The sequence below is a fragment of the Passer montanus genome, unplaced genomic scaffold (assembly GCF_014805655.1).
Source record: "Passer montanus isolate IOZ18808 unplaced genomic scaffold, ASM1480565v1 scaffold91, whole genome shotgun sequence".
NCBI classification, from domain to species: domain Eukaryota; kingdom Metazoa; phylum Chordata; class Aves; order Passeriformes; family Passeridae; genus Passer; species Passer montanus.
Window position 1 is genome coordinate 261143 of NW_024374479.1, and position 14612 is coordinate 275754.

The window sequence follows — 14612 nt, forward strand, 5'->3', positions numbered from 1 at the left end:
CAAAGAGATTTTGTCACTAGCTGGATCAGCCCCAGCTGCGCCAATGCTGCCATATCATGGTCCATGATATGAAACTACATGGTAGTGAAGCCAAGCAACTGGAATTCCTGTCCCAGGATCTGGGCATTGACAAGGGCATTGGGAAGGGAAGAGAAGCTCTCAGCCTTTGGAGGTGACTCCTGTCAAACCTGAGAGGAAGGTACTCTTTCAAGGATGATCTAGTAGTGCACCCAGGCAGGTGGGACACCATGGAGAAAGGTATCCAGCACCTGGGAGAATGAGTGTTCTGGAGGTAATTTCTAGGAATTCAAATAATGTGCAGTCTCCTGCAGATCCAGATGAGGTCGGGTGTACACAATCCACGTGGCAGAAGTTTGTATGGAGCACATGATTGTTGTACACCAGCTACTGGCATTGATGTCCATGATAGGAGGACAACAAAGTGCTTTAGGTGATTATCTAGCTACAGCCATGGGGTGATCATCTTTTTTCCTCCCTACTGACCTGCACCTTGCCTGTGGAAAGACTGTCCAAGACTGCAGACAGACTCAAAAGACTTCAGCAGATTAGAGAGGAAAGGTCCCATGCCCCTCCACTGTGGACCAGAGTCTGGACTATTTGGAACAAGTACCCCTCTGCTCAAGAGAGAGGGTACAAACCACAAGGTAACCTGTGGTTTTTGCTGTGTGACCCCAGAGAGGATATGAGGAAGTGAGATGGAAAACCCAGCTCTCTGCTGGCAGCACAGATACACAAGTTGAGAGGAAGAATAACCACCACAGGAAATTCAAGTACAAATGCAGCTCCAGTTTCCAGTGGGCAAGTCCTCAGAAAAAGTAGAAGGTTTGATTTTTTTTTTTTCAATCCTCTTGAAATTCTCCACTTTATATTTATGAGAAATAAGCAACAAATACCATTACCATAATTAGAGGGGCCCTCCCTCCAGCCAGGTGGAGGGAAAAGGACAATAGCATTTACTGAACTGCCACTGTCCTCTGGAGCCCTGGCTAGCTCTGTGATTTCTGGAGGGCAATGGCGAGAGTGGGGAACTGGCTAGGCCAGGGTTTTGCCTGAGCCAGAACATCTAGGCCGAGCAGTAGAGACCCCTGGAGGAGTGATGAGGACTGAGTGAAGGAGGCAGAGGAGGCTCTTTTGTGGTGTACAGTCCAGCAAATCCATTAGGAGAGCAGGGGGGAAGATACACATGAGAGGAAAGCTGGAGGGGAACAAAAGCAAAAAGAGCCCCAAGCGCACCTGTATACAGGTTTTAAAAATCTTTCAAAACAGGGGGTGGGCACCATCTAGAGACCAATAAGCAACTCTCAGGGTGTGGTTTTGAGGCCTATAATAACTCAGAACAATGGGAGGAGGGGGGGTTGGGATAGGGATTGGATCTTAGGATGAGGGACAGGGAACTTTCTGGAACAAAGGGTAGGGTTTGGGCTGATGGACAGGGCAAAGGGGCCAGGCTGACTTGAAGGAAAGGGAAAGATCTAGTAAGGAGGGAGGGGATTCTTTGAGGGACAGTTGGGTAGGAGGGCATAACACAGGAAAGAAACTGACTCAGGGGACACTTGAACATCTCACAAGATAACAAAACAATCCACTCAATAAACTAACGCACTGCAACACTGGACTGTGTGGATCCAATGGCCTGGCATGTCAGTCCCACAGGACTATCAAGATTTAGTTGACACCAGCACATGACATGCCCTGATGCCATCAAGATATGCAGGGGCAGAATCTATCTGGATTCCTGGGGTGACAGGTGGATCCCAACACATGACTGTACTGGAAGCTGAAGTGATTCTGACTGGGAACAAATGGCAAACACACCTCATTGTGACTGGCCCAGCGGCCCTGTGCTTCCTTGGCAGAGATTGCCTTGGGAGAGGGTATTTCAAAAATCCAAAAGAGCCTTGCCGGGCTTTTGGGAGACCTGTAGAGCCAGAAGAAGTTAGGCAGCTGAACACCTTGCCTGGTCTCTCAGAGGACCCCTCTGCTATGGGACTGCTGAAGGCAGAAAACCATCACTACCACAACAGTGCACCTTTGATAACACCACACCAGCTGGGACTCTGTGCACCCCATCCATGAGATGACTCATGAACTGGAGAGTCAGGGAGTAGCCAGAAAAACTTGCTCACCCTTTAATAGCCTTATGTGGCCACTGTGTAAGTCCAGTGGACAGTGGAGACTGACAATGGACTATTGTGGCCCGAAGGAAGTGACACCACCACTGAGCGCTGCTGTGCCAGACACGCTGGAACTTCAGTATGAGCTAGAGTCCAGGACAGCAAAGTGGTGCCACCACTGACATTGCAAATATGTATTTCTCCATTCTCCAGCAGCAGAGTGCAGGCCACAGGGTATTTTGTATAGCATTCAATACATCGGAACCAACTGCCCGGAGTGGAAACCCATGCCCACTATTTGCCTTGGACTGATCCACACTGCTCTGCAAAAGGTTGAGGCTACAGAACACTTGTAATACATTGAGGATGTCATTGTGTGGGATAACACAGTAGAGAAAGTTTTTGAGGAAGGAGAGAAGATAATAGAAATCCTTTTGAATAACTTTTGTCACAAACTATAGCGAGGTCAAGGGACGTGTCCAGGAAATTCAGTTTGTAGGAGTAAAATGGCAAGATCGAGACATCAGATTCCAGTGTGGTCAATAAAGTAACAGCAGTGTCCTCACCAGCCACCAAAAAGGAAACACAGGCTTTCCGAGGTGTTGTGGGTTTTTGGAAGATGCATATTCCAGATTACAGTCACATTGTAAACTCTCTTTGTCATGTGACCGAGAATGATGTGAGAAGCTTTTAAACAAATCAAACAGAAGATTGTTGATGCAGTAGCCTGGGGCCAGTCAGGACAGCAAAGATGTGAAAAATGGTTCTACACTGCCTACCTGGAGTCTCTGGAAGAACAACTGAGGAGACTAGAGGATAAACCCTTGGGTTCTGGAGTCTGGGATACAAAGGATCTGAGGCCTACATCCCAACTAAAAAAAAAGCTTCTGAAGGAGTTCAAGCTACTTCAGAAGTGTTTGGCACCAAAGCACAGCTTATCCTGGCACCATGACTGCCAGTGCTGGGCTGGATTCCTTCCACACACCATGGCGGCTGCTGAATTTTGAGAAGACACTGTTGCCCAGGTAGAGAAGCTGGCTGTAAAAGTATGTCATGTAGGTGGAATTGTACGCAGGAGTTGGGCTACTGAAGAGCATTTGAAGAATGGACAGGTGAATTGGGCTGCCAAGATTAAACTGCCACAGGCGGATCAGGACTGGGAGCATAAGAGTGAATTATTTCTGGCTGGTGGGCCCATGATGCTGCAGGCCAGCAGGGAAGAGAGGTAACAATACAGATGGGCTCGTGCCTTAACTATGGGGAGGATTTAATGATGGACGCTACTTCCCAGGTGATCCATAACTGTGAAACATGCACTGATCAAGCAGGCCAAACAGACACAGCCCCTGTGGTGTCATGGATGATGGTCAAAATACAAATACAGGGATGTTTGGCAGGTTAATAACACTCCCACAAACCCACCAAGGCAGGCATATGTGCTCTGACAGTGGTGTTAAGAACCACTGGATGGCTGGAGATATACCCTGTTCCACTACCTGGAACACCAGCTTGGGCCTTGAAAACCACAAGAGGCAAACTTCTGTGTCAGTACTCTTTAATAACTGGTATAAGCTGAATATTCACCCTTCGACTGTTTAATTTCTGCTACATTCAAGATTATTGGCAAATTTCCAGTATCAGGTAGTTCTTTCAAAAGACTAAAGAAATTAGCACTGAAAGAACTCTGAAATAGCATCTCAGTTTCTTAGCTAGACTTGAACTTGGGGGTCTCTTCTTCCTTTTGTTCCCTTTCCAGCCAGCAGTATCTTTGAATGTGAATACAAAGTACTTCCTGATGTTGTTGAAAATCACCAAAATAGTCTCATTTCCCTTTTTTTCAAATATATATTATTATCAGCTATAAGGAGATAGAGATATTGTTTCTTAATACTTCTAATTATTTTTGGATCAATTTAATTGTGGTCTCCAAACACTGTTTCACAGATGTCTGTGTAGATATTGTTACTGGAGCTCTGCAGCTTTACTGTTTCACCTCTTCTGCAGGGAGTTCAGTGCCTGCCTCCTGGACATTCTACTGAGCTCATCCATTTTTTTAAAAAGGCATTTTTTATTTACTCAGATGCCTGAAATATGCTATTATAATGGTATTATTGATAGCCTGACTTAAACCAGCTTCTTAGACTAATCAAATCCTTTTTTCCCCCTTGAACAAGATTAGAAGTTTTGTTGATAAATCACGTGCACTTCCATGTCTTTATGTGAATATGAGCACAGAGATGAATATTTTCCAAAGTTATTTTTAGGGCTGTTTTCCTAAAAATGCATAATAATAGATTTAAAAGTTGAGATGTGGACTTAATAATTTTTTCCATAAAAATGCGTAAGTCCACATCTCAACTTTTAAATCCCTCCAGGAGTGGTGACCTCACCATTGCCCTGAGTAGCCTGTATCAGGGCTTGACAACCTCTTCCATGAGATTTTTCCTGAAAATAATCCAGCCTAAACCAGGTGCAACTTGAGGCTGTTTCATCTTGCCCTGTCACTTATTACTTGAGAAGAGCCCGTCCCCCTCCTGGCTGGCTGACACCCTCCTGTCAGGCAGTTCTGGTGAGTGGTCATCCCTCAGCCTACTTTTCTCCAGGCCAAAGTCCCCCAGCTCCCTTAGCCACTCCTCATTTGACCTGTGCTCCAGACATTTCCTTAACCCCATTGCCCTTCTCTGGACATGCTCTGTCACCTCAGCATTTTTCTTGCCATGAGGGTCACAAAACAGCACAGTATTCAAAAGTTGATGGGGGGGATGAAACATGGTTTGGTACCTTTTGCAATACAGCGACTTAACTGCAGTCAGACTTGTAGATGGTGCAGGAAGAGCTTCAGGATTATTCAGTTAGATTGTTTAAGGGAGCTCAGACTCTGAGGTCTGAACCTCTTCTGTTACAACAAATTTTAAATGGGTATTGAAGCTGCAGCAATACTCAAAATTTCTTATGCTAAATTTTGCTTCCATATGAAAACAAATCAATGGCAAAACTTTTGAGGTCAGACTGATATTCTGGCAGTACTTATTTGCCACTGTGGGTGACCATTTTGAAATCAAGAAATGCTCTGCAAAACTTCTTACAAACAATTTTTGATGTGATGCGCTTCCTACCTTGTAATGCAGTAGCATGAAACAAAGAACATATGAGACAGTGAAAGAGACCAATTTTATTTTTATTTATGGCTCAACATGTATCACAGGGGTCGTACATGTGCTTGGCGGCCTGTCCCGTGGGAGGCTTCGCCTGGCAACCAAGCAGGGCAGAGAAAACCTGCATACTCGGGCAAGGAGTGATCCCTCGCATCGGGTGGGGCAAATGCCCGGCCGGCCGGGCTGTGGGAGGAGCCATAGCAGATGAGAGCATCTAGCCGCGACACAACGCCAGGCATTTTCTCCTTGGGTTTTTTAGAGGGGTCGGGGGCCCGCTCGGAGGGTCAGTTTGGCCTTTCTCCTCCGCCTCCGGCCTCCTTTTCTCCCAGTGGTCCTGCTTTCTGCCCATACGTGCTTCGCCCTGCATCGCCTTTTTAGCGAACCAGCTCACTGCAGGGACGACCTCGTGCTCTGCTGCCTCCCCGACGGAGCGGGCACCGCTGCATCCAGTCGCCCCCGTCGTTTCCCGGGCACAGCCGACGCCAGCCTCTACCAGCCACAGCCGCCACCGTCGCTGTTAAAAACGGGACCAGACTCCCGGTACTAAAAGTGAATTCAGCATTTATTATAATAGAAAGGCCTGAAACATGGGGGCCCACGGGCCAAGCAGGAGCATTCCTGTCAAGGATGCTGCAGCGCCGGCGCTGGGTCTTCTTGAGCAGCGATGTCCCCGACGTTCAGGTGAGCGGCACACATTTAGTGGGTCGGATATCCCTTTTTATCCTGGTTTGGTTTTTTTTTTTCCCCTCTGGATTGGTTTATTTTTGGATCCTTCATTTGCATGAAGGTTTTAGGCGCTTGCTTGGCCCATTACAGTTCTGACCAGGTTGGCTCGTTTCGCTGGGGCGTGGTGCACTTTGCTTAGGTGTATTATGGTACGCTGAGTACCGTATTTCTTACAACTATCCGTTTAACCCCTGTTACAATATAACAACCAAATACAGTATATGCTTAACAATTATCAACTATTTTACAAACGTTTCTAACCTATTTTTAACTGTCGCTGTGTTTCCTGCGCTGCCCGCCCCACTAACCTGCCCTAGCACTAGCCCCTAGCGACCAGGCCATGGCCGCCTGCTGCGCCAGCCGCCGCCGAGGCCCTCACTGTGTTTCCCGCGCTGCAGCCGCAGCCACTGCCGCTGCTTGCACTCGGTCCCGCCCGCAGCCGCGGCGCCCCGACCTGGCAACCCGCAGGTCCTCCAGGACTGCGCCCGGACCACAACAGCCTGTTCTCTGCCGACGGAGGGAACACGCAGCCTGCAGCTGTTTGGAAATGGCGCCCAGCGCGCCATGGGAGCTACGCAAACGCAGCGCTGTTCGCAGCGCACACGCTCCGCCTGCCAAGTCGGCGGTGACGGAGCGCCGGGATTCTTGTGGTAGCGCTGTCCCTGTCTTCGGTTTCTTTCTCCGTCTCTCTTTTTCGCTCTGTGCTCCTTTTCCTAACTACACTTACCCTTTTGTATCAGTAAACGGGTCTCAGATCTAATATTGCTGCGTTTACGCTTTATTCTCCTCTGAGAATCAAAAAGAATCCTCCCTGACGCTCCGTTTTCCCGTGGGACGGGACACAGAGTATGCAACACTGAAATTAATGCTTAATGGAACCTTTTGGGCAACTTTCAAAGCTTGACCGACATCTTTGTGTGCAAGTAAAATTCTTGACTTGTGTATCCCAGTGTCCTCTACCGTTTGTTTTACTGCTGTCAAGTTTGCTGACCTGTCACTTACCTGACTGGGAAGTAGCATTGCAGCATCATCATCATCTCGTACATATATTCTTCGTCTGTATGCTGAACGTGAAACATAATTAAGAACTTTTTAAAGGCTTAGGAAAAATAGGATTGATTGAGGGAATCATATACTTAATCAAATATGTATATTTACATTCTGTATTGTATATGGAAAGAAACACCTGTGTGCTTCTGAAGTATGGCAGTGTGTGAAATGTGGGCATTTAGAGAGGTGTGATTTAGTTTGTTCTTTTAGCTAAGACAGGGTACCCTACATACCAAGTGAGATTTTAAAAAGCAAACAATCACTTATTAATAGATCTCATTTTAACAGGAAAGTTTTGCTATACTGAAAAAGAACAGGTACTCTGACAAATTGGATGAAGCATTTTGTGTTAAATATGACAGATATGCTTAAAACCTTTTAAGGGTATGAAGTTTTTAGTTTTGAGTATATGTAAAACTGAACTGCAAGAACTGGGAAATAAGAGGAAAACCTTGAATGTATGATCCTTAAACTAAGAGAACATTAGAACAGAATTATGCTACCATATAAAGACTGTTGAGGTGCACAGACAATGTTTTAGCTGAGGCTACTTCTGGAACATAATTAACATATTTGCTAATTTTGACTGTTTCGTTTTCCAATGTTAATTATGTTTATTTAGCATATGTTACCTACATTGTCTTGGAGGGAGGTACTTGATATTACTTTAAATAGTGAAGTATGACTTCTTAAATGATTAATGTGCGGTTTTTTTCTTTCTAAATGATATAAATAATAACAAATAATTGCAGGCACATCTTTCCTAAATAAGCAGTCACCATCAGGCCAAAATGAATGGAATGAAAGCTTTTTCTGCTTTCATTTTAGTCAGTGGTATGTTAGAATTCTGAAAATTCTAAAGGATTTGCTTTTTGAGACCCACCAGAAGTTTTTCAGCATCCTCTGAGTCCCACTTACTGAAAATTCACAATTATGCATAAAATTACTAACTAAAAGCAAATGTTATTATTGTAAACTTATGTTTCGCACTCCTTAGAAAGTAAACACATAACATTTCTTTCATTTTGTTCTACAAAAGGAAATAGTGAAGTTTTATTAGTCCCATTTCATGTATGGCAAAGGTTTTTTTAGTGTTTCTTACTAGAGAAAAATTAAAAGTGCACAGACAGAAACAAATCCAATATGCACTGACATTTTAGTCTATTAGAGCAGGTTGTTTTGCCTGCATATATGAAAATAATAACAGGTCATTAAGCATGGAACATTTGTAAGGAAGGTCTGGTTCCAAAGTCAGCTTGGTTTGAGCATCTTCTGTGGATTGCTGTAAGATCATATATCTCAGCTGCAGAAAGGCTAAATGGAAATTTTAATGTGCTGCATGCCAGATGCGTCAATGGAATTTAATCCCTCTGGTCTAGCAAGATCAGTTACTTAAGCAGCTCTTACTCCACACCCTTTTTTTAAAATATTATAAGTGGCTATTACAGAAGAACTGGAATTTGGAATGTTGCTTATTCGTACCTACCTTTTAAAGGCTAAGTTTCTAAGTCATCTATTACTGAATCTATTAGAAAAAAATAAATCACGTATCCTCACTCTAAAGCAGGTCTTATTTCTCTTCGCTTGGAAGGGAAAGGGATAAACTGCTGTTTGTGTCTCTTCCAGAATTGCTTAGGTCTCTGCAAAGATGCAGGGCAGGAACTGTAGTTGTTGCTATATAAAGAGCAGTAAGGCCTCCCCAAAACATGTAACTCTTCTGTAACCCCAAACTCTCACGAATAATTAGGTAATTCAGCTGCCTTGCCTTCAATACCTTTTAAAGAACAGTATGGGAATTTCTCTTTTCCTTAATTTAAATGTCTGATAGAATATGTAGCATACAATCCTAAATTGTTAGGTTAGGGCATTAGTTTAGAGGGTTTATCATGTGTAGTTTATGTGTACTCACAGAATGGAGAATGAAAGTTTCATATTAAGTGGGGCATAATTTTTAAGGCTATCTATTCTTAGTTTCAGAATATGATGTCCAATATATACTTAAACTCTTGTTCTGTCCTTTGTAAATTCCTCTGCCAACATAACTACATTTCTGCCACTGCTTCCACCTGTATCTTCCTTTGAGGTAGTCCCAGGAGTGATACCAGATCATTACATGCCAGAGTAATGGTTTTATCAAATCACTGCAAGCCAGTATGAGCTGAAGCAGAGCCAAGGACAGCCTTAAGTTTTGCTGAGGATGAATTCAGTTCTTCAAAGCATCATTGACTTGGAAAGCAGCAAGTGGTATGCACTGGAATTTTGCAGATCACCCAAGTGTCCGAGCCAGTCTCCTTCACTGGGTCACTGCACAAATAAATGAGACTACAAGCAACGTAGTGCTGATGAGGAACAATGTTTTCCACATGTCTTTGTGTGACTATTTCTATCAAACAAAGACATGAGAAATGTTAAATATTCATTCTGTAAATATATAGTGTTATAAATGCCTTCATTTTTGAAGTGCCTTCTCTTTTGAATTTTGCAATTAAATGGCAATTAATATGAAATTAATATGCATATTAATGAATATGCATATACGAAGTAAAATAATATGCAATTAATTTACATAATATATTTTTAAAAAATAATATGAAAACGGATAGAATGAATTTGCTTTTCCATATGTTTTTATTTCATGACATATTTATAACATTACCTTTATAAAAGGATAACAAAATGTGTAGACACAAGCCTTTCTCAGGAAATGAAACAATCAACAGTTTGGTTTAAGTTCAGGGTCACTGCCTCTGAAAACCAAAGGGATATGGTACAAGGCACTTAAAAAAAACCAAAACAACAAATTTCCAAGACAGTTTAACTGAGCGTAAATGAGCCAGCACATTCCTAAGATCACACCCCTGCAGATCTGTCCGGCAAGTAGAAGGTAGGCAATTAATTTACATAATATATTTTTAAAAAATAATATGAAAACGGATAGAATGAATTTGCTTTTACATATGTTTTATTTCATGACATATTTAAAACATTACCTTTATAAAAGGATAACAGAATGTGTAGACACAAGCCTTTCTCAGGAAATGAAACAATCAACAGTTTGGTTTAAGTTCAGGGTCACTGCCTCTGAAAACCAAAGGGATATGGTACAAGGCACTTAAAAAAAACCAAAACAACAAATTTCCAAGACAGTTTAACTGAGTGTAAATGACACAGCACATTCCTAAGATCACACACATGCAGATCTGTCAGGCAAGTAGAAGGTAGTAATACTCAAGATTCAGCCAAAGTGGTTGTCTGGAATTTAACTGCTAGAAAGATTTAGGCACTGACAAGCTTCTACCATAGTTTCCAGAACTGCTAATAAGGCCTTTGCCTGTTCACCAGGGAAGAATAACATGCTTTCAGATATTTCTTGAAGAAACTGTGGTAGCTTTTCAAAAGTTTCTAGCTCTTTAAAATACATGTCTACCACCCAATCTCCAGAAGATGCATTTTTCATCTCAAAGCTATCATAAACCGTTACTGGAAGTACATTTGAACAAGCTGTCGCTCTCAGAGTTACAGTCAGGGGTGTAGACAAATTATAAACAGAACAAAAATTAATCAGCATCTTAGTAAATGAAATCAAACACAATTCTTTCTTCTGATTGCAAAAATCTTGTTCTCTGCATTCATAGAAATTTTCAATGCTCTCTCCTGGATAAACGAGATTCAAAAGTTCTTCCTTTACTGCGACTGAGTCAACATAATCCAGTGGCAATTTCTCGTGGGAGTTCCTTTGCTCTAGAAGGACTGGCCCTTCAGGAAAAACACAAACATTAATAACAACAGCACATTTTGTGATGAATTGGCAGCTGAACAAGATTTTTGGGTTGCTTACCGCCAGAAGCCAGGTGTCTGTTTATGTTCCTTTTTTGTACCAAGTTATGCTAATAAAACTGATGACTTACACATTTGCAACTCAAGATAGAACCTGTAGAGAGACCCTTTGTAACAATTTCTTTACAAACTTGCATAGAGTATGAAGAAATGTAATATTACTAGTTTTGCAAAATTTGTTAAGTACTTTGTAGACCAAGTTATTTGCTGACATTGACTTCAAATTAAAGGCATGTTACTGTGATGGTCTTTATTTTACTTATCTGAATGGTGTGGCCATTCTTATGCCTTATGCTGTGCAGCAAGGTAAAGGTGTGGGGTAGGAATCCAAGCCTTCCCCAACAACTGAGTTTAAATGTTTCATCTTAACAGATTTCTGAAACACAAAACATAATTACTCTAATAAACAGATTTAAAGTAAGTAAATGGGACATACTTACTTGTTCAGAACTAGTCTGAACAAATAAATCCTTTTGGTATTTCCTGTTTATTAGTACAAGGAACCTATTAATATTTAAAGAGCTTACGTATCTCTTGGGAAGTTTAAGAAAGGCTGCATCGGTAAGAAAAAATGAAAGCTGTTAAGACACTACAAGTATTCTTCAAATATGAACCATCAGGAATCTTCTTACATAAATTTGTATTACTATGCTAAAGTAATGATACCATATATTTCTGAAGAAGTGTTCATGTTGATATTTTAATATATTTAATATATTCACAAAAGGTGAACTCCCACATTTCATATCAGCAATAGATATTTTAATTTTGCTCAGATTAAAGCTGTATCATTATTATTATTACTTATTATTTAGTATCATTAACTTCTGTGTTCTAAATTATTGAGCTAAGTAAGTTCACACTGAATAGGTAACATGCTTTCTACCATGGGCCTGTCTGTTACTTTACAGGCCATAACTCAAGAGTGTGACAAAGGCAAAGATAAAGGTACACACAGCCTCACACTTGCCAGAAAACGTTGATGAATGCAAGTGCAAACAGAGCTCTTCTCCTGTGATAACAAGATCTTCCACTACCTATTCTTCACAACAGCCTAGGAAAAATGCACATCTGTTAGTACAGTGCCATTTCCAGTTGAGGAGCTGGGCTTACTATAATACTGGCTGTTGCATCACCTCAACTGATAGAACCGAATCCAGGTATTTGCTTGCATGTTAGATACCAAGGTGACATGGCACAGCAGAGATATAAAACACCTGGGGGCAACAGAACTGAGACTCAGTAAACAGAGGTAGAACTACAGAAGGAATGTATTGATTATCATCTGGTGATTGCACAACAGACACAGACACAGCCTTTAGGGGGCAGGAGAAGACTGTAAATACAGAGGGTCATATGCCAAGAATCCATTAAAATTTAGTTTCTCTATGTTAATTAATAGGCTGCATAAATATACTCTTCTGCCTCATGACTAAGCACAGAATAATTTTTACTGAAAAACTCTGGGTTCAGCACATAAAGCACAGTTTACACTGCCACAGTTTACACACTGGGCAGTGGTACAGATATTGCAAACACTCATTTTAATAAATTAATTAAAATAAGGAAGAGTTGCTATCCAAGATGATTCTTTGCAGATATTTGGGGTTTTTTTTACACATGCTGAATTAAATACATTGGTACAGTACATACTTCAAGATACAAATACCCCGTCTCTGAACAAAAAGTATTGTTTAAAACATTGTGTGCTTGTCTAAGGGGAAAAGTACGTTTTTTAGAAACTAAGGCATCCCTCCCACTACTATCCCTAAACAAAAGTTATGATTACAATATCATTACTTTTTTAAACTAATTGCTAACCTAATTGTGTTCAGAGACCATCACATCAATTTTCACAAATGCTGAATAAATTTATGTTTAATATACATGAAAATATAGAGATTTAACCGATCTGGTTTTGTGTTGTGGTAAAAATAGATCAAAACAATAGAAAATACTTAGCCTTGATTGGTGACTAGGTAATCTTTTTTTTTCCATTAGTGAGAATATAGTTGCAATACATATTGTGTAAAATGCAGGATAAAAACATTACCATATTAGAAAAATGTGGAAATCCTGGTTAATTTCATATTCAGCTGATCAAGATAAGTGTGAAAACAGTATTATTTTCACTGTAAACAAAGCAGCTTGGCTTAAAAATGTTCTAAAATATTTAATAATAACTTTGTATTTTAGGAAACTATCAAGAAAAACACTGAGAACTTCATATAGATTCAGAACAGAGGATAATTTCCCTAAACTAGTTAAGCATAAATGCACTCACCCCCATGCTGAAGTAGCAGCTTGCCAATTTCTACATGTCCATTTGACAGTGCATCATGCAAAGGAGTCACCCCATCCACTTGACTGAGCAGGTCTACCTCTGGACAACGCTCCAGAATTTCACGGACACACACTGTGCTACCATGGTTACAGGCTTCATGCAAAGGCGTCCAGCCAGCATAATCTGAATTATAAATCAAGGGAAGTTTTAAAACCGCAGAAGTAGTACTGAAATGTTAATGTCATTCATTAGACAGGAAAACACTTTACTTTTTTAGTACTCTTACAGCTGGAATGGCAGCTTGTGATTTCAAAACAAGAAATTCTGTTGAAAAACATCTGAAACAGTATAGCATTTTTATAAAAATCAACAGAAAATGTGATGTTAAAATACACTTCAGTTATAAATTCATCTTACCTTAATGTTTGCTGTAAAGTCCTCACTTGGTTATTTAAAAGAGTTTCAGATTGTATAAATACAAACTTGTTACCAAACAGATACTAATATAGTTCTTTATGTGTCTTAATTTCTTAGTTCTGTAATGAAAATGAATAACTTACCTCTGACATTAATGTCTGTTCCCGGCAAAGAGAGAAGCTGAATCAATCTCCCCACTTTGTTATTTCTGCAAGCTTTATGCAGGGCTGTCTCTCCTACCATGAAAAATTAATAGATTACACTAGACTAGACAAGATAGCAACTAAAGAAAATAATCAAAGGCTCTGGAACTAGGAGATCTGGTTATGTACCAGAAAACTCAATAATGAGTACGATTTTCCTTTATCCTTTTTAAACATCTTAAAAGAAAAAAAACCCCACGGAGCTTCTGTTCCACCAGAGATCCAGCAATGAAATTGTACTGGAAATGGTTTTTAACGCAGGAATTATCTCCCCTCTAGTTCAAGGTTTAAAGCTTCAATCACACTATAAAAGCACCAAGTGATCACAAAACACAAAAAAATACCGGATTTTGATGCAATAAAACTTTAGAGTGCAGTTGCCCTCCCTTAAATTTATTCATGAACCTACATTAAGATGTATGGTTCTTTTTACACAGTGTTTATAGCTTAATTCAAATGAATGTTTCTGGCTAAGCACAAGTGCCTCCACACACTCAAGTATAAATCAAAACTTCAAATCTACTAGCAGATTGTTTGCTGTTTCTCAATAGGCTCTCTGACTTGGCTACAGTAGAGAAGGAAGGGAGAAAGAGGGAAATTAATAATAATAATACTAATAATAAAATTATTAGTAGTAGTAGACCCTGGGGAAAAAAATCCAAACTGTAGTACCATGTACAGCTGAAATAAGTGTGAAAAATTAAACAGGAAACATCTGAGAGCTGCTGCTTGTATATGTACAGACACCACTAGCTTCTGTGTAATAAAAACTTCAGACACATTCTAAATGCTGTTTTCTTTTCAA

At 40.8% G+C, this 14612-nt stretch overlaps 1 protein-coding gene across 4 annotated transcripts in view; it reads right to left on the bottom strand.

Moving 5' to 3' along the window:
• Positions 1 to 10083: 10083 nt before the first annotated feature.
• The window catches only part of SLF1 (SMC5-SMC6 complex localization factor 1), a 34887-nt gene continuing 30358 nt past the window's right edge, over positions 10084 to 14612 (bottom strand). For all 4 annotated transcript variants that reach the window (XM_039695660.1, XM_039695661.1, XM_039695663.1 and 1 more), the window contains 3 exons: positions 13748 to 13840; positions 13188 to 13370; positions 10084 to 10822 (listed from right to left, as the gene is read on the bottom strand). In XM_039695660.1, the coding sequence (XP_039551594.1) occupies positions 10326 to 10822; positions 13188 to 13370; positions 13748 to 13840 (773 nt within the window). In that variant the 3' untranslated portion in view covers positions 10084 to 10325. The remainder of the gene's footprint in view (positions 10823 to 13187; positions 13371 to 13747; positions 13841 to 14612) is intronic.